This window comes from Ptychodera flava, unplaced genomic scaffold (assembly GCF_041260155.1).
Source record: "Ptychodera flava strain L36383 unplaced genomic scaffold, AS_Pfla_20210202 Scaffold_74__1_contigs__length_588402_pilon, whole genome shotgun sequence".
NCBI lineage: Eukaryota > Metazoa > Hemichordata > Enteropneusta > Ptychoderidae > Ptychodera > Ptychodera flava.
This window is the reverse complement of record NW_027248396.1, coordinates 466485-492060: the sequence shown is the minus strand read 5'-3', so window position 1 is coordinate 492060 and position 25576 is coordinate 466485. Positions and strand designations below refer to the sequence as shown.

The 25576-nt window shown below is 36.6% G+C and overlaps 1 protein-coding gene across 2 annotated transcripts; it reads left to right on the top strand.

Annotated features, from left to right (window-relative positions):
• The first annotated feature begins 216 nt into the window (after window positions 1-216).
• On the top strand, window positions 217-22542 carry LOC139128860 (uncharacterized). 2 transcript variants are annotated; one of them, XM_070694567.1, is made up of 9 exons: window positions 217-1050; window positions 2795-2916; window positions 3885-3978; window positions 6484-6721; window positions 7614-7719; window positions 12689-12960; window positions 19308-19478; window positions 20253-20393; window positions 21854-22542. In XM_070694567.1, the coding sequence occupies exons 4-9, from the start codon at window positions 6674-6676 to the stop codon at window positions 21932-21934; spliced, it is 819 nt and encodes a 272-aa protein (XP_070550668.1). In that variant the 5' UTR covers window positions 217-1050; window positions 2795-2916; window positions 3885-3978; window positions 6484-6673; the 3' UTR covers window positions 21935-22542. The 2 variants fall into 2 exon arrangements, with proteins under 2 accessions (XP_070550668.1, XP_070550666.1); XM_070694565.1 differs by having other exon boundaries at window positions 3809-3978.
• The last annotated feature ends 3034 nt before the right edge of the window (window positions 22543-25576 follow it).

The window sequence follows — 25576 nt, the reverse complement described above, 5'->3', positions numbered from 1 at the left end:
CCTATACCTTCACGCTGGTATACGCGTACGTATGCTACAGATCCAAACGGGGATCAAAACCAGCCAAAAATAAATCGCGTCTGACTAGCTCCTGTATATAGACACGCGTGAAGAAACATACCAACAATTTCCTAACCGATAGCCAAAGAAGAACCAATCGCAATATTACACATATGCAGAACTGGGTATCCATTCAGCGACACGCTTTCAAGCGGCGAGGCACCCTCGGCACCTTTCGGCAGAGGTCATCTTGTTGATGACACATCGATACTTTCGTCTCATCAACCAACAGAATCCAGCGATTCATCATCACTGTCTACTCACCAAGAAACGGAAACAAGCCACACTAATGAACTATCTACACATTGTGACAGTGAGAACGCCAGTGAGTATGCATCAAGTTCAAATTCATGTGACGATAGTATGAGAGTACGGCAAACAAAGAGACGCCGTCTATCACAGCCACTCAGAAACTATTCCATTTTGTACCAGGTCACATGTTGCAAAAACGTATGCATACAAGATTTTTCTCCCGCTGAATTAAAAGATGTAGAACTCACATTCAAGGACATTGGCAATGAAGTGAAACAGAAACAATATATCCTCGACAACATTAGACAACATTCCGTTCTCAGTATGAAAGGGAAACGAAAGCACACGGAGACTGATTTCCGCATTCTCGGCAAGCCTGTTTGCGTAAAGGCATGGCGTGAAATGCACAACATCAGTCAGAAGCGGTACGAAAATTGTGTACGCATGTACAAGGATGGTGTTATCAACGTAGTACACGGTAATGCCGATCAGATAAAAATGAAGAGCAAAACGACAATGGCGTTGACGTGGATGCGCTTCCTGTTCGAGCGAATTGGTGATTGGATGCCGCACAAAACTGAAGTTCACCTGCCGAAAACATCATCAAAGAAAATGTTCTATCAGAGAATGTGCAAAGAGTTTGAAGAGGACTATAACATAAAACCAGAGGACAACATAAGCTATGAATATTTCACTACAATTTGGGCCGAGCATTTACCCGAATTTAAGATTCCTAAGGTGAGCCACGGTCTTACAACATACATTAGCTATGCTAGGCTATTATTATGGAGATCAGTTTTGGCTATGTGAGCTCATTACATATGCATTGTGTAGGCTGACTAACACAGAAATACTAAAACTTCTTTCCAAAGTGTCTTCATGGATGTACATGGGTCACATTTGTAAAGGTTATGCAACATTCACATTTTCCAAAAATACCCGAAAAGTGACAACTCAGCAATACCGGGCAAAAATGAAAAAAAACCACTTTGAACTACCATTGAATGTTCTTATTGTTGTCCTCTGAAATGTTTTACGGTTTACAAAAACAAATTCAATGTGAAAGTTATTGCATTGCATTGAATTCACCATCTACAGTCCATGCCTATTTGTGGCTAACTTCTACATGCAAATATATGAATGTTTATGCAAATATTTCACCTCCAACCTTGACTTTCCCCATATATGGATTAAATCATTGTTAGAGGCTAGTGCAATCGATGTTCTTTTGTTCTAACTATCATGGAGGTCCGTTGAATTACCTCGGAAAACTGCTATTTTTGACCTGATGACCATGGCGGCCGAAACCAACACACATTGTCCGCAGGAAACAGTCTATGATACGCATATATCAGGTATTTTCCGTTCTGAACTCTCATCACTTGAGGAGCGGGCAATGTTCAAAGATTTCGAAAAAGGAAAAACTACCAAAAAATTAGTCGGTTCACTGATAAATTGGCCCAGTTCAGAAACTTTAAAACCCAAACTCCACAGTCCCGAAAAAAGTAGAGTCGAACGACGCCTTCGTGTGAAGAACGACTGCGTAACTGATACCCGATACACTGCTGGCAGATTGTTGTTATGATCCGAAGGTCAGGGGATTGCGCCCTCTAGTGTTAGCATAGCATAGCTACATACATGTATTGCTAAATTACTGCTGATGGCAGTCTCGAAATTCAACAAGTGACTGCTCTATTTGATCGCTTGCAAACAATATCCGCATTGTTTTGGTGTTTACACAATAACAAATTATGCATAATAGTCGCTGCACATTGTTATGACTTGTGCTTATACTTTAATGTCCTGAACTAAATCATATGGAGGGAAGTACAATGAAAAGGCTTCTGTCGTAAAATTACAATTAAATTTGTGGTATCGATGCATTAGACTATTCAAACCTTACTAAACGTGTTGGCACCAACTTAGTTGGGGCTTTGGTAGTCACTTTATAATCTAAATTTATGTAATGATAGTGAACTGAAATGGAGATCAACTGGAGTGAACAAATAGCGATAACTTAAATTAGCATATGAATACTTTTGTATATAGAGCAGGTTTGCAAAATGACTTAGGAATTTTCCTAACTCGATGATTAGAATAAATTACCAGGGTAATGCAACTAACAACTGCAGGGCCAGGTGCAGGCATGCATTGTCCCCCCCCCCCCACACACACACACACAAACACAACTTCTGAATCATTCGAAGGGAAGGGAAGGCCGTAGGTTTTGATCATTTTGTGATTCCTCGTAGTTTTGATTGATATATAAGTATTCAAAATGTGATCACAATGCAATTGCATTAGTCTGGCCACTACTACCTCCATGATGTTGTTAACTTGCCATGATGTATGGGTCACAGTCTTACAACACAAAAAATATGAATGAACATATCAGTGCAGGGTATTTTTCTGCATTTACTCAATATGACAGCACTAATTGGAGTTTTCCATCTTGTTTTCACTCATTCATATTCATTCACAGACTTCAGAATTTGTTGAGTGTAGCATATGTGCACAGTTGAAAGAAGACCGAAACCGAGCTAAGACAAAACAAGAAAAAGAAATCATTTCGGAATTGCTGAAAAAACATTTTGTCCAAGTTGAGTAAGTATTTTGTGTATGATAATTTTAATGGAATGATAATATTATGTGCTGTACATGTGTCCTGCCTTGTGAATATTGTTAATTGGTTCCAATGTTTATGATGATATATGCTGTTTTCAGGACTGAAATTTAATGGAAAATTCTCAGGTACGTCACTAGTGCAGACACATAGATTTGAAACAGGGGAGACCAGTATGATAGGGGTCCCTTCATTCATTATATTGTTGAAAGCTGCTAAATTTGATAATTTCAGTGCTTTGCTTTTTTTGTTTATGAACTGCTCTTCTTGATCTATTTTGCATCATACTATAATAAACCAATGCCACTATTCTTCCTGTCAAATTTGTCCATCTCTGTGTAAGAAGTAAATTTTGTTACATTAAGAAATGAGTTCAAGTCCACTTCAGAATTCAATTTCCTAGAGAATGTATGTGTACTGTAGTTATTTGCTGTATACCATTCAAGTTATTCATTGTTTCATGGATAACATTGTAAGCATGTGAGCTAAATCAATCATGAAGAGAGACAAAGTGTTCAGAGTTCTATCCTTGGACAATACTCTATCTTGACTCTAGTATTATATGTCGTCATAATGCACTAGTTTGTTTGAAGTAAGTTGATTGAATGACTGTGATACTGGTATGCCATTGACCAAAACAAATGCCAAACATAACCAACATAACAACCTCACAAACTAATAAATTGCCATGCATTTGCAAAATAGTTTTGTTTTTTTAACCCCGTACCTGCACGCATACATGCATGTGTATTGGCTTTGGTATTCACAGTTGTACCTGTGTCTTTTGATAGCAGTGAAAAGCTTCATTGTTACCCAGAAGGTTGATTTTGTGAAGTATTGAGAATGTTGATATTGTATCTTTTATGTATATAGGACAGAGAGAAAGGTGTATCATGCAACCCGAGAACAGGCAAGATTTGAACCTGATGAAATAATGTGTATAATTCAGGATGGAATGGATCAGAAGAAAACAGCAATCCCAAGACTAGTAAATGAGGATAAGATGACAAGCTTGCTTGCCCGCATACGATTGCATATTACCGGTGAGTTGTTGTCAGCTTTTGTCCCATAGGCGATATGCCACACCAAGCAATGGATATTAAGCAATAAACACCAAGTAAAATACTTTATGTACGTTCTTGTAGATTTATGTTTATGAATGTATGGCACACGACACTAGCGGTATACATCCCAAAGATCTAATGCGGTGTTCCGTAATTGTACAAGAACGTATATCCAGTATTTTACATAGGGAAAGCACACCCAGTGACGGCATACCATGAGATTTTGATCAGTTCACAACCTATTTGCACAGGAAGAGCCATTGTATACAAGAAGTGAACTGGTCAAAATGAGTGGTTTACTATTGCTAGATGTGATTTATTGCTATTATATCACAACAGTATATTGGAATTCTTGCACTGATGTCAGAAAAGGATTTTTGCTCTTGCCGAAAGCTCATGCAGGTGCCAAACATGATATATCACGTATATACCATGGTCCATGGTTCTTTTCATTCTCAACCAATCTGATTGCTACATTTGTGCCATCAATATGCTGGTATGATATAATGCAATATATTGACCAGTTTCCAATATATATTCGCAAACAATGACAAGTGCTAATCTGGAGTGAAGCGGTCAAAACCTAGTGGTATATCCATTGCTCAGTTGTCTCTAACACAATTTTCTCCATGCTATTGTCCAATAATAATGCAACTGTGCAGATGCCAGTATGACATGTCTCTGAAAGTGCACAAATTTGTGTTTACAACACAAACGATTGTAGAAGTATGTGGGCCACAGGATGAAAGTTCTAATGTTAATTAGATATATTCATGTAACACAGTGTTTTAAGGAGGAAATCTGCATAAAAATCTTCCCCTACTGTCTGTTGTTATTTCAATGGGAATATAAGAAGTCATGGGTGCACTGTGGAACTGCTGATGATGCATGTCATTGTACACTGAGGGTAGTTTTTGAATGCTGGTATAATAAACAGTGGCTATAACCATCTATTTGAGGTAAACACTGTCTGTTTCACTCAAGGTGTAGCACATGTTTTTGAAACTTGCATTCTATGACAAAAACAATATTTTTTTTAGTTTGTTAAGATTTTCAGACATCATGTAATTGAATGACAAGGGCCTCTTTTTAACATGGTAAAATAAGGAGATTCTTGGATCAAACCAAACACGTTCGATCAATAGCTGACTTTTTGACATTTGTCCAGATTTACAAAAATTAAGCATTTATAGTGGAAATTTCTGCTTGTAATGCAGTACCGTGTCGGTGTGTATCCTGTAACGACTTTAGAACCATTGAACATATCTCCTTTGTACCGGTACATGGATGCAACCTGGACTGTTTATGAGATTTTGTTGGAAACAAAACTTATCATTATTTGTAAAATTAAATAAAAAATATGACAAATTATATACTCAAGAATTATAGGTCAAGCTGATTTTATGACTTTGTAATTATTTTTCATGTATGAGAAAAAAGATTCAGAAAAACTCCTGTTGCATCAGCCAGTCCATGATGGCAATACTGGTATCATTCCTCTGTTTACCTCAATCATGACTCCAAAGGGATATATGATTATTCAGATGATACTAATATTATATAGGGCTCAGCCCTTGGTGTCGCGCCAGGCGTTGAGATTAAAAATGTAATTTGTATCGATTCATGATTAGCATCATAAAGGATAAAATAGAATTAATTGTTACTTTCTATATACGTTTGTACAAGTATGACCGGTTTAGGGCCTACCCTCTAATGACAGTTCACGTACATGATGTCGGACCCCTTTAGGTATAGATTTTCTGTTATGTGTAAAAAAGTTTGACATAAATTTGCAATTTTTACCATGATTACTATCTATTGTGTTTAACAAGGGACGTATTGTGCCATCATTAACTTTGCAATAGTAACTGTACCGCCCAACTTCCGATATTGTAAGCTGAAAACCAGCGTTACTTCTAAAAACGGGTAAATTTTGCACATAGTTATTGACACAGAGGGCGCCTTTCTAAGATTCAATCCCAGCATTCTTTGCGAATGTTCTCGTTCATATGCACGACAGTTTTCTCTCTTCTTTTAATTTTTAGGCGTGATAAGAAATTTTGTATCAGCGACAGGGTGGATAATAATAATTACTCGCTAATAAAAAAGATATTTTATTAATGGCATGTTATAAATAATAGAGAGCACGTTTCAAATTTGTTTATTTACGAGCACTCAAAAAACATGGCGGCGCCCCCGAAAGAAGGGTACACTTCCGGTTACTCGCATAGTATATTATGAATGCGCGCATGCGTAGTCAGTAAGCTGCTGGCGCGACTATTACAAGGGAGGAATAATGAATGGGGAGAGGAGGCTGTGTGTGATTTTTATGATTGCTCAGTAATTTTATTTTATGTTATATCGCTCATATTGCATGTCTGCATGTCATATAAATGTCATTGATTCTAATAGTCAAGTACAGTGATTGTTAAATAATGTATGAAATAATTCTCCCAATATTTTTTTCTTTTCTCCGAAATACAGGCAATATTATCCATACTAATGTACCAGGTGGTAAAATAATACCGGCTTATGTTGACCTGTTGAACTATCCACACGACAGCAACCTATCCATGCACCTGCTGCTGCAAACATTGTTTGACAACCGAGCCCGTTTATCCAGATGTTTATTTACTCAATTAGACAACTGCTATCGTGAAAATAAAATCGATACATGTTAAGTCTTGCTCATGTGTTGGTGCAGTACAAGGTATTTGATATGGTGAGTTTATTTAGTAAACAGTGTTACTTTAAATAGATCCCTCATATTAAAGCTCCAGAAGCTGTATCTTTTGGCTATTTTTTTCAGAACTTTTGTTTTGTGGTTTCCCTAAACTTTCTGCATTGAATGCCTAAACTGTAATTTAATGCCAAGTATTTAGCATATCAACACAATCTATATGAGTGTAATCTGTATTGTTATTGTTGAAAACTGTTTTCAAGTCCAGACTAGAATTCATTTGTAAACAGTAAGCAATGATCACTACACACATACAAGCTGCATTGACCCAAAAAACACCTGAAAATTCTGCATGACAAATGGATTTTGGTCAAACACTGTAGTTGATATACAGAAGCAGAATACTGAAAAAACTTGATACAAGTTACAGCTTATGTACCTTTAAAATAGACAATGAGTTTAAACGGGTGTGATTATACCTGTAGTGTAAAACTTCAAAGGGAGGTTCAAAGGTTGATTTTTACATAGCTTTTGGGTCGCTTATTCTGGAAAAAGCCATTTCCCCGCGATTTCTTTGCCATATCACATGATGAAAGCGCCAAGCTTTTCACTTTCTCTCCATGATCCAAAATAAATTGAGTTGAAAAAGCCCTAAACTACAACTTCCACTACTATTTTTATCTGTTTTTGTAAAAATTGCATGAGGTATGAATGGTGAAAATGGCTTTTCGGAATAAGTGACACTAAAGGCAGCACATACGCAAAAATCAGCCTTGGTGAACTTCCCCTTTAATTTCAAATCAGGCACAGAGTTATCAAGATATTTCCTTATCTCTATCCTCTATGGAAAATGGTAAATTAAAGTGAAAGAATACAATTTCCATGTGTTTGAATGGTCACTATTTATTCAGTGATGTATCCTTCACAATCACAGGTTGACCTTCATTTCCTACCGGTCGGTCATACTCACGAGGATATTGACCAGTTGTTTTCCTGCATCAGCAGACACTTGAAGAAGACAAACATTTATACAATGGATGGTAAGTTTTAATTTAAAGGAGTGACATGATTTGCTACAAACACCAGTATACCCCCTTGCATTAAGATTATGCATTCATGATATTGTACAAAATGAGAAAACTACCATATAGGTTTCTGATAAGACGGCAGGTTTCTGATACTAATATTGTAATTTCAGCATTAACTTTCCTCAGATTGAGTTTTTTCAAGTCACTTAGGCAACATGCTGTGAGTTTTCATTGTCCTGAGTAAAAAAAAGGAAATGTTAGGCTGCGTATACAAATAACAGGAGGGCTGGAGGAATTGTGATTGAAATCTTATTTTTTTTCAGATCCCCCCCCTCAATACCCTTAACAATTTTCAAGCTCCCCGTCTATATGATCAAAAATTTTAAAGTCCCCCCCCCCCCCCCCCCCCCCCCCCCCAATTATCATCATGTTCTTCCCAGGATTTTCTGGTAGAGTGGAGACCATTTTCCATAACAATAAATTTAATTGTCATGATAATGAGTTTCTATAAATAATATTTACCAAAAATTAAAGAGTGCCAGCCAACACTATAATTGCTTAGGGATTACAATGATCATGTAGCTGCATATGTATTAGGGATGCACACAAAGAAAATATAGAAATCTATTGGGCAGTTCTGCTCAGAAGTGTCCAACACTACCTGTTATTAGTAGTTTGTAGAGCCATATTCCCAGGCAAGTTCTTTAATTGATTCATTTTTAAAGACAGTCGACTTTTTTGAATTATCAGTCAAAGCCGACTTAAAGGCGGAGCCTCCCTTTAAAAGGACGCCAAGGTATGGCGGCGTTCATTGTGTAAGTGGACACCAAACAGGCAACAAGCGGGCACACGCTCCAGAAAATGCCACTTTTTAGTTTTCCCGGCCGCAAAAAGACAGACAGACTGCCAAGCGGTCAGTGCGAAGTTGCTGCCGATCGAACTCTGTGGTTATATTCAAAGTCTAACGCGACTGGAAGACAATTTTTTAGGAAATTCGAGCGTTTGTGGTGGGGAATCAATGACCGTTGGCGATTTGAACCGACCGTCAATCAAAAGCTTGCATAAACTCTGTTTGCAGGATTAGCAAAATGTGATAAAAGGTTGAGATCAGTTTGTGTAATCAGTGTTATAGAAATCAAACATCGTACTGGCCAAGCGTTTGACTGGGAGGAGAACTCCACTAATGCGAAAACCTGGGATTGAAAAGTGCGGCTTTAAGGTAATCCAACTTGAAATGGCCACACCAATGGCACCTGCTGAAGAGCACACCAAAATGATGGCCATGAAAGAGTATGCGAATGGTGAATTCCTGGGCACATTAAATGCTAGTTAGAAGTTTACTAAATTGACAATACCAATAAGAAATGATAAAATATTCCATCAAATAAAAGTTTTAATCGCTGAAATTTTTGGTGAAATAATGCTAATTTTGCTAAAATTAAAATAATTCCATCTAGTCACACATTTTTATTAGCTTCTCGTCTATGTATAGACAGAGAAGCTATTAGAAATGAAAAAAATACCGTCAATGACGCTGTACCTTCTCTTATGTGTGGCTAGGTCAGGTAATTGGTTGTTGGCATGGAGTTGTTGGCAAATGGTTGATGATGTAGGGGCATGAGGTGGGATATGGACCCAAAGAACCCAAAAGATGATTAAATATATCAATCAAAAAATTCTAAGCTATATTATAAACAAAGTTTTTGAGATGGGCATATTTTAACAAATACAGAAATTATTAACATTATATATATAGGACCAAACTATTTTTTCAGGGATGGGGCAGGCTGGAAATGAGGGGCGAGAGACAAAGGCATTCCTATTGCTGCATGTGGATGCAGCCACACCATTCCACTTACAGCATACTAGTACTTATTTTTAGATCATAGTCAAGTAGTACTTCAAACAGATTAACCATTATTTTTCTGTCAACCCCTAATTTTACATCACAAAGACTGTAATTCTGCCAAAATTTGTATTTTTCAGGCATTTAAAATTTTTGCACTGCACAACATTGAAAAAACTGCAATGTTTGAATATGTTAAGCTCAAAGAATAAAAATCCTTTATCACAGAGTAATTTCTTTAAAGAAATTACTTTTCAACACTTCCAGCATATATTCTTTACAGGGTCATATATTTCAAGGAAAATATGCCTATTAAAACTGTAATTTCATCACTTTCAATTTTTTTCTATAATATGACAATTACTAGTATTGGCCATGCGGTACATTTACAAACACAAACCCCAAATAAGCATTTTTCATCATTTTCAAAGGACTCTTTAGAAATTGCATTTAACAGTTAATAGTGACTTAATTATTCACTTGGTATACATTTAATTTACAGACACCAGGTTGTTCATTTCACATCATTCAGGTCAGCAGGAAGTGTGTCATTACTATTTCAGGATTTTTATTTCTTATTTCTTAATTATTTAACTTCTTTCCACAATGAACTATCTGTAGGCAATTTATACTGTAACTTACAATTTTTTCTCATTGATATATTTAATCATCTGTTCTGTTGGGTTCTTTGGGTCCATATCCACCTCATGCCAATACATCATCAACTATTTGCCAGCAACTCCATGCCAATAACCAATTACCTGACCTGGCCACACATTAGAGAAGGTACAGCGTCATTGACGGTATTTTTACCTTCTCGTGTCTATTTATAGACAGAGAAGGTATTAGAGTTGAAAACCAGTATGCTGGTGTCAACTACTTCCGTCTGTCAATACTTCCGTCTGTCAAGATCCGTTGACGTCATGCCATTGTGATGGGTCATATCATAAACTGGTGGGGGTGTTCATGGTTCAGGTTGAGGTGTAGGAGACGATTTTGAGCTGTGACAAAAATCAAATGGGACTTAGCGGCATAGCCAGTGTTAAGCCTTTCTCCAAGGTTTCTTAGTTGACTACAACTTATTACAGACTACTGAGCTGGGGTACTCACTTTGTGTTTGCTCACTCTGTGTGCGCTAGTGTTTGGTACTGAGTTGCGTGGATATCCCCTCATGGCCTCACGTGATATGGGCCTGTTGCATAATCTGCAGATGATATGATGCCTCTGAGTCTGAAAACGGTCGTTAGCCAGTCGGCATTTTCCTTGCATTTTTTCTCATTTAATTTTGCAAAATATCGGCGAGTATCTCAATATTTCAAGATAACTCTTTCTTCCCAATCGTTTCCTGGGGTTTCAGAGTCATATGAACGAAAATGAGTGAAAGTTTTAGACAGGAAAATCGGACGTCGGCCACAGTACAATCAGAAATTTATGTGGAGGAAATAACTAACAAACAAACACTGTTCATGATGCCCGCCCTCTAGAGGCAGACCTTCCTATATGAAGTACGACATTTGATGCTTGTGGAAAGCTTGACCACACAAAGGAGCATTTTAACTTTTAGAAAAGACAATATTCTTTACACGGTCATGTATTTCAAGGTAAATATGCCTATCAAAAACAGTAATTTCTTCACTTTCAATTTTTTTTCAATACTATGACAATTATCAGCCATGAAGTTTTACAAACACAGTACCAGATAAGCGTTTTTTCATCATTTCCACAGGACTCTTTGGAAAATCCATTTAAAACAGTTAAAAGTGACTTAAAATGATCACTTGGTATACCGGTACATTTAATTTATAGATGCCAGGTTGTGTATTTCACATGCACTCAGGTCAGTAGGGAAGTGCGTCATTACTATTTTGGACTGTTAATTCTTATTTCTGAATTATTTAACTTTTTTCCATATTGAACTATCTTTAGGCAGTTTATACTGTAGCTTAGAATTTTTTTGATTGATGTATTTAATCATCTTTTGGGTTCTTTCGGTCCATATCCCACCTCATACCCCTACATCATCAACTATTTACCAACAACTCCATGCCAACAACCAATTACCTGACCTGGCCACACATTAGAGAAGGTACAGCGTCATTGACGGTATTTTTTAAATTAGAGTCTTTACTGTATTACTAATATGAAAATTTAGAAAATCAAGCATGGTGACCCTATCTTTTTTCTTTAATAATTGAAATATTTGATTATTCTCATGTGCTAGAATTCAAAAATCCCAGATAACTTTCAAGTCTCCTGGTCTTCTGTGTCGTGCTTTCTGGCCTGATCTTGTGTACAAATATGTTTCACCGTCATGAGTGTCACATGACCCAAACTCTTCTTCAGCTACTTCATGGTCAGAACTATCTCTGTCACTACTGCTATAGTATACAGTAGCAGTGACACTGCCTGTAGGCAGTAGCAGGGCAGTAGCTGTATTAACTTTGATAATATTGACAATAATTTTGTTCAGTTTATACAACTGCATTCTTGTTCAACTCCCTACAGAGTGTTGAACTGTACAGTATTCAGCTTGCCAACACAGCCTGTGAATATGTATCCCGCATTTGTATCATTGACAAATGACTTTCAGTCTGGACTCTAATTCAATTATCACTCAATATTCCCATATGCAGGCTTTTGTCGACAAACTGAATAATATGTGTTTCAGCATACTTTAGGGAGACAGCAAGCAACTGTATTTGATATATTTCAAAGAACTATTGAAAAACTTATCAACAGTTCCAGCTTCTGCCCCAATACTACGCCTACTTGTTTGCTTTTTAAAGAAATTCATACGTTTTTTAATTTTTTTTGAGACAAAAGTAATGAAATGGTACAAAATGGTTCTAGATCTTTCATAATTATTACTAACATTAAAACAATGGAATTACATAAAAATGTAATTAAATTTCATTGAATTTTCAACCATACCTTGGAATCATAAAAAAAGGAACCAAAAAATTTTAAAGTCCCCCTGTAGGTAGAGCAAAACTTTACAGTCCCCCCTCCTCTAACCCAAAAATTTTCAAATGTTACCCGAATTTCTCCAGCCCCCCTGGTTTTTGTGAACGCAGTCTTAAGCACACTTCCCCTATTCCCTTTAGTGTTTATTATTCTGAATGTCTTTCTGTGCAGATATGGAGCGTGCTGTGATGAATTCATATAATGTCCCTGTATTTGTCAAACATGTAGAAGGAGTGTTTGACATAAAGAAATGGCTGTTGCCACACATGGTGAAGAACTTCAAGGGACAGTCAAAGCCACTGCATTTTCAGTTCAAGGAATTTGATGGTAAAGTGCGGATGAGATATAGACATCGTTCAACTTCAAACTGGAGACCAGTTCTCCAGTTTAAAGATGATGACTTCACACCAATTGAAGAATCAAAGGGGTTGATTTGCTTGAAGGTTAGCCATATCCTCTTACATCTCTGTCACTTCGCTAACACCCTTTAAACTCCAATATTGGATATTAACCCTTAAAGCGCCGCGTCGGTTTATAAACCGACACGGCATTCTCGCTCTCGGCGCCACGTCGGTATATAAACCGACAGTGATTGCGTTCTATGCTTATGCCTAACTTAGCTATGCATTGCCGAACTCAGCCAAAGAAGGGTATTCCTGACCCTTTGAACCCAGTTTAGTACCATATAAGGACTAAATAATGACATCATGCAGCCTAACAATCGAAAATTCCAGTAATTTATGCGAACTTTCTTTAAAAGAGGTCAGCGGTTTTCATGAATATTTAATCAGGTCCGCAGTTTCAATCGTACGCGGATACGGCCACAGTGCATTGAACAGAACACGTACGTACGTTTTGAAAGCTTTACCATGCCGTAGACACGGAACTCCATGATTATGCGAAGCTACTGCCCCCTGGGTGATAGAATGACAGTTTTTTTGAGAGTATTTTACGAAAAAATTACGCGATTTGCTGACCAAATTGATCGCAATAGTGAACTTCGAACGTATGGGCGGCCAAGATGGCGGCACTGTGTGATGCCGAACTCTCGACATGGAACCCAAGGTTAAGGTTTTCGAAGCCCAAAACTAAGGTTTTCGAAGTCCAAAACATGCAAGATTGAGAATTTGTAAGGATTTGGTTAAATTGAAGTGTATTTTGTCGATTTTCAAGCGTTGGACTACCAATAAGCTCCTTTAAGCTGTTGATATTTGACCTCCGGCCGGCTTGGAGTGAGATGGCCATGACAGTCGACCCGGATTGTAAATGAAATGTAGTTGTTCCGAACTGTTGACATTGCGAGACATTTCCTACGTGTTACGCATTTTTTGAACTGAAATAAACCGGACATGAAACTTTTTCTCGATACTTAGTGGTTTCAATCCATTTCGTGGCGGATTTTGTGGCGTGCTTGTCAAAATACGTGATCAAACTTGGCAAACGGATTGACTAGTATTGTCTGGTAGAACGAGTCTGTGACTCGATAAGCCACAGATAGTTACACACGCGTACGTGAATTAAACTAATGTAAGTTGGGTCAAACACCAAAATTAATCAATGACAAGGTCAGTGAAATGTGTTTTTGTCTTCAACTCTTCATTATAATTATACTGGCGGTTGAAACTACATGTCTACAGAGTCAGTTGAATATGCCCTATAGTTGTGTGCATGTGTTGCACAATAGTTACCCTCCATGTACAATATGGAATGTTGTTGTCTCTGTGTATGCAAATTAATTGTTTGTGTTTACAGGCAAACAAATTGATTTCTTCTAACTTTTAAGACAGATTTTAAATAACAACAAGAAGAAATCATATGATAGTAAACTGTTGACAAAGTGGATATGTACACTGAATTTTTCTCTGGAAAATCATTTCCACTAGAAGAAATAAAAATATATAAACAAGCAAACAAACAAATAAACAAACAAATACAATAGACAAGTAAAAGGCAATGCTTAGGCAATGCAATCATGCCAATGCTCCATACACAGTAGCTGTCAATCTACATTTAGTGTACTGCATGTAAAATATTATTTGTATTTTGTAGAGATGCATTTGCACAGGAAGCATTTGTATTATTTTGAAAGACACTAATTGTTTGTTTGTTTTTTGTTTATGACTTACGTATGATGTTACATGATGCTGAAATCGTGTAACTGAATTGTGTCTTTCGATAACACAAAACTTCTATTCAAGTTTGAAGGCCGTTGATGAATTTTATACATTTTTAGAAACTTTTTATCATTTTGAGTGAATTTTGAACAAAAAACGAGCATTTTAGCCCAATTTTACACCTTCAGCGTGTAATTTGAAACTTTTCATTGTCATAGAGAGCTTCTTCATATCCTGCGCTTTGAAAATAATAATGGTTTGTTAGGGTTTCTCATCACAGAAAATGAACTGCACCAGTCTGAAAAAAGTGTAACATGTTGAGAAGTTGGTTCAAAAAGTCCTTGGCCTGGTAGTTGCATTGCATAGAAAGTCTATGGCACTTTAAGGGTTAAAGACATCCTTACTATTCGAAAATTCATAATAACACATCAATAACAATAGCAACAGTAAGGTGTACCGCTCAGTGAAAATAACACACCACCAGTCAACAAAAATTATTGGAATGGCATGAATGTTTATCATTTCATAAACACGTAGACCATACAGAAATCCACATAATTTAAAGGATTTTCCAATTACAAAGATTTTTTGGGAAATGACTTTATGAAGAAACACAAGGGCACTTGGGAAACTTCGGTTCCACTACTCAAACAATTGTCAATCGGTCAGTGATACTCAGAGGTGTCAACTGCTTGAACATCTGCCGTGTAAGCCAGAACAATTACAAGATAAACAAATCATATGTGTGCCTATATATAAATACATGTGCGAAAGGTAAACTCTTTGAGTTGTAATTGATTCTCTTGGATTTGTGAAAGTGGTGTACTGATATCATAAAACTGAACCTTTTTGAACGTAAGCTAGCAAGAAGTAAGGGGGCAGTGTCATGAATAGTTGGTGGTGGGCACTGCCACACTAATGATTTCGCAAAACTGTAAGCATAGTCCATAGTTTGTACTGATGTTGAAATAACCACAAAAATATTGTATACCCAATCAATCTTCACGTCTCCCCTCCCCCACCCCACCAATCGACAGCCAAAATATGGTATGGTACATGTATTTTGGATATGCTGGCCCAACGACCTTTAGGTTTGTGCACATGTTTTTATATAGTGGAAATTTGATAAAATGTTTAGGGGCTGTCGATAATAAAAGCTGACGCACAAGAAATGTAATTCCTTCGTTTTACATGAAACCCCCTCCCTCCCCCCTCAAAACGAAAGTTTTTATGAGAAATCAATTTCGTATTATGCCATTTCTGACAAACCCACACACACCTCTACGATCCGCACACCCATGAAAAAATACCGGAAGGGCACATTGATTACTAAACCTCCACTTTACGCGTTTCACTTTTTAAGACAGAACATTTTAATGTATTTCGCACATAGGAAAATGTTTCACATACATGTTTCACGTTGAAAAAGCATACAAGTTTTTATTTCACATTCATGTCTTTTCGTTGTCTTTTCTGTCTCCGTATTTTGTGGTCATTCTGTTCTCGATGAACGCAAAGGTAGTTTTGCATTCTCACTGCAAAGTCGCACTTCAAAAACAGTAGAAAATCTTTATGCGATTTTGACACACACAAAACAAAATGAGCTTTTAACCCACTCCCCCTAAATGAAAGAATTACGTTTGTCGTGCGTCAGCTTTTATTATCGATGGCCCCCCCTTAGACAGTCATGATCGGGTTTACTAACTAGTACCAGCCACAGTAACATTTGGTTTTTTTCTGTGTTGAGAACAAAACACAGCTTAAAAGACATCGCAACAGTTGAAACATTTCCTCAGTCAGTTCAATGTGGATGGATATGTATGACATCAATTTTCTTGTCTCTGGGCGTGCATGTGTGATGATGGCACATCGAATCATATGCTGCATTGTTAGATTTTGACAAACATTGGTTTGATTCCCTCCATAATGAAGATGCACTGACATTGTTGTCAGTGCCTGTCACACATTGACTAACTTTTTGTTGAACAAATCTTCAGAAAATAAACTCAAAGGTTAAACAGGTTACCATACAAACAAATATTGTACATGAAACACACTGAAATTTCAGCCTATACGTGACGTAATAAACTACCGAAGTTAATTTGCTCATAAAATAGTCCACCTACTGCCTACCATTGTCAGCACCGTATTCTTTTGTTCATGCTCAGATGAAGAGAATTAGTATATAATATTTATATATATCCCAAAAGAGGTTATCTTATAGAGTGAATCAGTTCATTTGCATCTCATTTGCAAGTCTGTGTGTATGTATATATGTATCTATGTCTGTTATTCAGTCCATATCCAAAAACTTCCAAACTGAAGGACCTACCATCTTAGTATTTAATGTACGCTGTACATGCAGGGATGGAGATGTGGGTTTGTTCAAATGAACATACCAGTGTCAAAAATATGCAAATAAGGAAGGAAAGGGAAATATACTGCAAATTGCTAAAACTCTGTAACCATTGGTCAGATTGCGTTGAAACTTGGTTTGCAAGTTCCTTTAGGTATTCTTAATTAGTTGTGTACAAATTGGGGTATAATTTGCATGTTTGTATTTTTTTTGATTTTTATTTCATTTTTACCTCATATTTGGTATATAAATACCAAAAAGCTTATATGGTGAGTCAGTGGTGTCTGTATGTATGTATGTATGTACGGATGTACGTCAGTCACACGCAAAAGCTCCCAAACCGCCAAACAGGTATAGACCCAGGGGTTTAGATGTAACGTTGTTCAAATGAATATGTCAGTGTCAAAATATTCAAATAAGGTAAGAAAAGGGGGAATCCTGCAAATGTGCGTGAGTGGTGGCATTTACAGAAACAGCCCACACATCTGAGATGTAGATTCTGTAATCTCTAACCTATTTGTATGCAGTGTGCCTATTATGTGTAAGAGTGGTGGCAGTGACTGAAACAGGCTACTTTACTGACCTTGAGTCATTTCCTGTCATTGTTCATGAACTGATACATATTGGCAGACCTGCTGAAACCATGAAGGACTGTGTTGAAACATTCCTGTGCTAAGCCTGTTCCTAAAGTTGACCTCCAGTACCTAAAGTTTCAGACCTCATTTACTTTTGCCATTTTTTTTTTTCTTGTTTAAATATTTCTTGATGGACCAATTCAAACCAACTATGAGCACACTGTCCTTGACGGTATTTTTTAGTCAAAGAATCTTCTTCTCTGAAACAGCTTGTCTGATTGCTTTGAAAGTTGGTACCTATGTTCCTCAGGATGACCTCAGTCCATTTTGTATAAAGTGTAGTGAAATATTCGTATTTATAATTTTGGAGCAATTTTCCCAATTTTTTGGTCAATTTTTTTTTCCAAAAATGACTGATGAGATAGCTTTTGATATTTGGTGCACAGGTTGCTAGAGCTTATCTTAATAGTCGCGCCAGCGGCTTACTGACTACGCATGCGCTTATTCATAATATACTATGCGAGTAACCGGAAGTGTACCCTTCTTTCGTGGGCGCCGCCATGTTTTTTTGAGTGCTCGTAAATAAACAAATTCGAAACATGCTCTCTATTATTTTTTAACATGCCATTAATAAAATATATCTTTTCCATTACGAGTAATCATTATTATCCACCCTGTCGCTTATACAAAATTTCTTATCACGCCTAAAAATTAAAAGAAGAGAGAAAACTGTCGTGCATATGAACGAGAACATTCGCAAAGAATGCTGGGATTGAATCTTAGAAAGGCGCCCTCTGTGTCAATAACTATATGTAAAATTTACCCGTTTTTAGAAGTGACGCTGGTTTTCAGCTTACAATATTGGAAGTTTGGCGGTACAGTTACTATTGCAAAGTTAATGATGGCACAATACGTCCCTTGTTAAACACAATAGATAGTAATCATGGTAAAAATTGCAAATTTATGTCAAACTTTTTTACACATAACAGAAAATCTATACCTACAGGGTCTGACATCGTGTACGTGAACTGTCATCAGAGGGTAAACCGTCATACTTGTACAAACGTATATAGAAAGTAACAATTAATTCTATTTTATCCTTTATGATTACTAATCATGAATCGATACAAATAACATTTTTAATCTCAACGCCTGGCGCGACACCAAGGGCTTAGCCCTATATAATTATTAGATATAGAATTTTGAATGAAATATGTAAATTTTTATCTTGGGGCAATTCTTCTCATTTGTAGTCAAAACATTTTTTCTCTCTCAAAAACTACTTGTCTGGTTGCTTTGATATTTGGTTTACACGTTCAAAGGGTTTATATTAATGTGATATATTGAAATTAGGTAAAAATGGGCACTTTTGTATTGTGGGGGGCAATTTTTGCCACTTGTGTAAAAAAATGTGTTTCTGAAAGACTACTCATCAGACAGCTTTGATATTTAGTAGACATGTTTGTACACGTGATTTTAATTAAATATGTTCAAATTGTGATCAAACTGATCAAATTAACTGCTGTACATATTTTTGCAGCTATTTTTGCCATTTTGGTCAGGCCAACTGAAGTGGGTTATCAAAGATTTCCTCCTCCATCAACACGTGTGTCACAAAAAATTCATTCTCAGCAATCATTCTCAGCATAACACAAAGGACTCTATCCAGCTACACTCAGCATGTCATTGAAAATTCCTGGGAAAGATTGTAATTACAATAAATGTCTCTTTATGAAATATCTTAGACTTTACCCAATGTTGATGATGTGCCAGAATGGGTGAAACCTAGCATTGAGAAAATGGACCCAGAAAGACTACGGAAAGACTTGCCTGATGCATACCAGGGAAGAATCACATGTGAAAGAGATAAACAGTGGCTACGAGAATTTGCACAAAATATCAATGATCATGCAAAGGTAAGAAACGTGCATTCACATGGACTGGAAAGTATTTATGTGGGTTCTTTTTGTCTTTTTATTCTGTGTTTACGGAAGTGTAATCGAACGTGAACCTCACTGAACGCAGCATCTTACACAACACAACTTGGTGATTTTTTGTCGAAAACAGGTAAAATATTTACCGCTGCTACCACTGCATTTGCTGTCAGCCGTCTTGTTTACGCCATTAATATAAAAATATTTTCAAAGCTATCGTTTTAGACGACCAACTTATGGATTCCATTCCAGCAACTATCATTTCCCTAACCAAGCTATGCTGCACGGTGTCAAAGCTATCGTTTCATTCAAAAGCTACACTTTCTTAGGTATCCCTGCACATGTGACAATTTTGGGTGAAATTTGGAGAAACGTTAATTGTGCAGATCTTGACTGGCATTTGTCAAAGATTTACGTTCACCAAGAAAAATTACATGTGGTCATTCTTTACTGGTTTGTTTGAGTTTATTTCAATGAAAAACACTACTAACTGAGACCAACGTTTCTTCTCAAGTGTATTTTACCACCTATTGATACTAGTTTGTCAGTTTGTATCAATTTTACACATAAATTTCATATTGGTACAGCAACTGTTTGATTCTAATGGGACAGAAAGGGGCAGCATCAGAATGCATAAACCAAATACTATCATATTGGCTTGTTTTGTTACGCCATTGGGTTTTGTAAATAATATCTATGATACTATTGTGAACAATGCTATAAGATATTTTCATTGAAATTTACTTTTCTTATCAGGCTCCATCTTCAAGACCTCAAAGGTGGTTTCTACATGACTTGATTGATGCTGCCAAGCAGAGACGAGATAGGCAGCAGAACACTTCGATGCCAGATCACATACTTTCAATTCAACAGAACATTGAGAATGAGTGTCCAGATGTGAGTATAGCCATGAAGATTCACTATTGTGTGTAAAGCAGTCTTTTTTTTCAAATAGCATTTTGTTTTTAGATGCAAATCACATTACTGTTTAAATTATATTATTCAAAAAGTTTTGATTTTAATTTTACACTTTGACTGGCAGCCAACAATTCTTTTCAATGTTATTATTTTCTTGTTGACATCGATTGATGCCCTTAGCTGTATAAATATGTTTGAAGTGAATATATATGTTTACCTGGTTCTGTATCATATTCTAATATAGCTTAATGCCCCAGTGCTGCTAACTTTTGGTGATTTTTTCATTATTTTTATTCTATAAATCAATTGCAACTTCTTATTCTACTCCCCAAAGAATGTTGAAACACCCACTATTTAGCTTGTCAACTTAGCGTCTATATGTGTAAAATGCATAGTTATTGTTTAAATTTGAATTCTAGTCCGGACCAGAAGTCAGTTTTCAACAATAACAATGCACTTTACAACCATAGGGGCTGAGTTGACAAGCTGGATACTGTGTATATCAACATTCTTTGGGGAGAAGAACAAGGAATTATGGTTCACATTCAAAATAAAATGGTGAAATTATCATCAAAAGTTAGCAGCACTGGGGCTTTAAGTGCTACGCTAACATTAGAATATCTTTTCAAGTCACTGCTGTTCATTAAAAATAATTTAGTGAGATAAAAATATGCTGTGAACCATTTTCATGATGTCATTTTGTACAAATGAGTATTAGTATTTTAGCATTATGTCAGAAAAGCTAATGTGTACATGTATTAGTGGTTCTGCCTGAGGGAAAAAAATTGTTCCTTGGAGTTTTTTGCTCAGCTTTTGAGGTAATGAGCAAGTTTTTTATTTGTTATTCTGTCAAATCCAGCAGTAATTCCTGCTAATAACATTGTTACTGATGACTTGGAGTCCAAACTTTACAAACAGTTCACAACGATAGAGGCATTAAATATACAGGCAGTGTTCACAGAACTAATTCTGAGCATTTCAACTTGCTGCCAGAACTAAAAATATGTGCTACAAAAAGGATTAACAGTAAAATGATAACAGTCTTGTGCTATTAGACTCCTCAATGAGGGCTGTATCATTTGATGTTTTTATTCATGTTACCTTCACCCCATGTATTAGCCACTTAACCTCTGCCCCACCACTTTTTACAGAACAGTCTCATAATTCTGTCCTGTGATCAGAGTGAATTATGCAGTTAGCAAGTAGGACCTTTTGTGCTCTGCAATAGAAACAGCAAGCTTCAAACAGGTTGCACTGACTAGTAATTTGTCTCCATTGGACTTTTCCATACCGCTCAGTTTGTACAACGGCACTTCAATGATTGCAATGCAGAAGTATCTGCTGCATCTCAAAAAAAGATTCTAAATTGGCTTGAGTAGGAGGGGGAATTTCAAGAAATTTCTTCCGGGCCTTAGTATAATAAAATTTGTTTTTGACAGGTTGTCATTGGGAGACCAATTCCAACAAGTGAAGACAGGGGAAATAGCCTTGAGAAAATGGATGACTTCTCTCCAGCCTGAAAGAAGGCATGCTTGTAGCAGTCTATCTCCCAGATGTGAAAAGACAGCCACAAATTGGCAAAGTGGTTTGCTTAAAGACAGAAGAGGAAGTGCTTACTCTTCATTGGTACACTGGGTCATGGAAAGCAGCATGGAAGCCAACATATAGAGGAGTAGGAAGAAACAGAAGACCAAATACACAAATAATATGGATTCAGGCATCAATCATGTGGGATTTTTCCCTCACACCAAGTGGAATGCTGCCAAAACAGACTAGGACACAATTACATGAACGGTACAGAGAGATAGAGGATGAAAGTGACCAGGAACAGTAAGAAAGACAATAATGCATACGTACGTATGCATGTGTACATACATGTGTGTTTGTGTTTCTGTGTGCTTTATAGCCCCACTCTCAGCGACGTGGAGCTTATCTCATAGGTGATGTAGCCAGAGTCTGTCATCTTTCTACATTCCAAGCTGCTTCTTCAAACTTAAAGTCTGATTCCTTTGATATGTGGAGAACAGGTCTGTAGGGATGATCTTAATCAGATTTGTTCAAATTAAAATGAAATATGCCAGTGTGTATTTTTCAGGCTAATTTGCTATTTGTGGGCAAAATCTTCTCCGTAACGGCTGTTAAACAACTTAAATATTTGGTTTACACGTCCATATAGGGATAACCACAATTAGGTTTCTACAAACAGTGATGAAATCTAAAATTTTGTACAGTGACAGTGGCATTTTTTCTCAGTTTTTTCAATTTTTTTCAAAGGCATGATAAAATGTGTTATATTCAAATTATGTTGAAATCTACAAGTTTGTATTGTAATGCAATGAATTGATGTGTAGAAATCTGCAGACCTTTCTTTTGATAAATTTAAAAGCCAACTTTCTATCAAATGGTTTATCAGACAGGTTTGGTACTCCAGTCAGGGGCAGAGAAACTCAAATTTATCATTTGTGAGGAATGATGCATTCTTATTTGTCGAGAATATTTGGTTAAATTTGCTGGAAAAAATTTATTTTGAATCACTGCACAGTATCATGGTTGTAAATAAAGCAATATCATTACCTATATACTAGCTGTGTAAACCTTAAAATTTTGTTTCAGTTTTAGGTGATTTTTGTTATCCATTGGATATTTATTGCCAATATTGTTACAAAAGTCAGTACATAAAATTTAAAGAAAGATAAGTTTTATTAATGCCAAATTAGTCCATTTGAAATATACTAATACTAAAAAAATTAAACTTGACTTTTTGTAGTTGGCAGAGTTATGATATTCAGTCTAGGTCATTTCAAAAATGTCCTAACTTCAGCTTTACATAAAACTATGTAATAAGTATAAAATATCTAACCACAATATTTAAAGTGCCCACACTTCTCATTGAAAACCAAAGTATTTCTGAAAACAAAGTCAGGTTAATTCCTAATGTGCCCTGACTCCATGTTCAAAACCAAAGTATTTCTGAAGACAAAGTCAGGATCACTTATAGTGCCAAGGCCTGAGGTTGAACATAACACTTTATCTGATAAACCAGGTCATCTCAAATGTGACATTCCTTTATGTTGAAAATACACTTTTCTGATGACAAAGTCGAGTCATTTCAAATTCCCTGACAACATGTTGAAAATCACACCAGATATAAAGACTAAGTCAGGGGCTTTCAAAATATGCTCCAACTACAAGTTGAAAATCACACCTTTTCTTAAGCCGAGTTAGGGTAATTACAAATGTATGCTGACTACAAGTTGAAACTCACACCTTTTCTTAAAACCACAAGTCAGGGTCATTTAAAATATGCCCAGACTTCATGTTGAAAATCATGCTTTATCCAAAGTACAAGTCAGGGTCATATTAAATATGCCCTGACTTCAGGTTTAAAATCAATCCTTTTCTAACAAGCGAGTCAGGGTCATTTTAAATTTGCCCTGACAACAAGTTGACAATCACTCCTTTTTTCAAGACAAACGCCAGCATTTGAAATGTACCCTGTCTTCAAGTTGAAACTCACACCTTTTCTAAAGACAACAAGTCAGGGTCATATCAAATGTGCCCTGACTTCATGTTGAAAATCATGCTTTATCAAAAGACCAAGTCAGGGTCATATCAAATGTGCCCTGACTACAAGTTGACAATCACTCCTTTTTTCAAGACAAACACTGGCATTTGAAATGTAAGTTGAAACTCACACCATTTCTAAAGACCAAAGTCAGGGTTATTTAAAAAGTGCCCTGACTTCATGTTGAAAATCATGCTTTATCAAAAGACCAAGTAAGGGTCATTTCAAATGTGCCCTGACTACAAGTTGACAATAACTCCTTTTTCAAGACAAACACCAGCATTTGAAATGTACCTGTCTTCAAGTTGAAACTCACACCTTTTCTATAGACCACAAGTCAGGGTTATTTAAAATGTGCCCCGACTTCATGTTGAAAATCATGCTTTATCAAAAGACCAAGTAAGGGTCATTTAAAATGTGCCTGACTACAAGTTGACAATCACTCCTTTTTTCAAGACAAACACCAGCATTTGAAATGTACCCTCTGTTTAATTTGAAACTCGCACCTTTACTAAGACCACAAGTCAGGGTCATAGTAAATGTGCCCTGACTTCATGTCGAAAATCATGCCATATGTGTAAAAACAAAGTCGGGGCATTTTTTGTTGAAAATCACTCCTTTTCTAGTAAGCGAGTCAAGGTCATTTTAAATTTGCCCTGACAAGTTGAAAATCACTGCTCTTTCAAGAGAAAACACTGGCATTTGAAATGTACCCCATCTTCAAGTTGAAGCTCACACTGTTTCTAAAGTCCACAAGTCAGGGTCATTTAAAATGTGCCCTGACTTCATATTGAAAATCATGCCATATATATAAAAAGAAAGTCAGGGGCATTTCGGGTTGAAAATAACTCATTTCCTAACAAGCGAGTCAGGGTCATATCAAATGTGCCCTGACTTAGGTTAAAAATCAATCCTTTTCTAACAAGCGAGTCAGGGTCATTTAAAATGTGCCCTGACTTCATGTGGAAAATCATGCTTTATCAAAAGACCAAGTCAGGGTCATTGCAAATGTGCCCTGACAACAAGTTGAAAATCACTGCTCTTTTAAGAGAAAACACTGTCATTTGAAATGTACCCCATCTTCAAGTTGAAACTCACGCCGATTCTAAAGACCACAAGTTAGGGTCATTTAAAATGTGCCCTGACTTCATGTGGAAAATCATGCTTTAACGAAAGACCGAGTCAGGGTCATATCAAATGTGCCCTGACTTCAGGTTTAAAATCGACCCTTTTCTAACAAGCAACTCAGGGTCAGAACAAATGTGCCCTGACTTCATGTTGTAAATCATGCTTTATCAAAAGACAGAGTCAGGGTCATATCAAATGTGCCTTGACTTCAGGTTTGAAATCGACCCTTTTCTAACAAGCAACTCAGGGTCAGAACAAATGTGCCCTGACTTCATGTTGAAAATCATGCCATACATAAAAAAACAAAGTCGGGGGGCATTTCGGTTTGAAAATAACTCCTTTTCTAACACAGGGAGTCAGGGTCATATCAAATGTGCCCTGACTTTAGGTTTAAAATCGACCCTTTTCTAACAAGCAACTCAGGGTCAGAACAAAAATGTGCCCTGACTTCATGTTGTAAATCATGCTT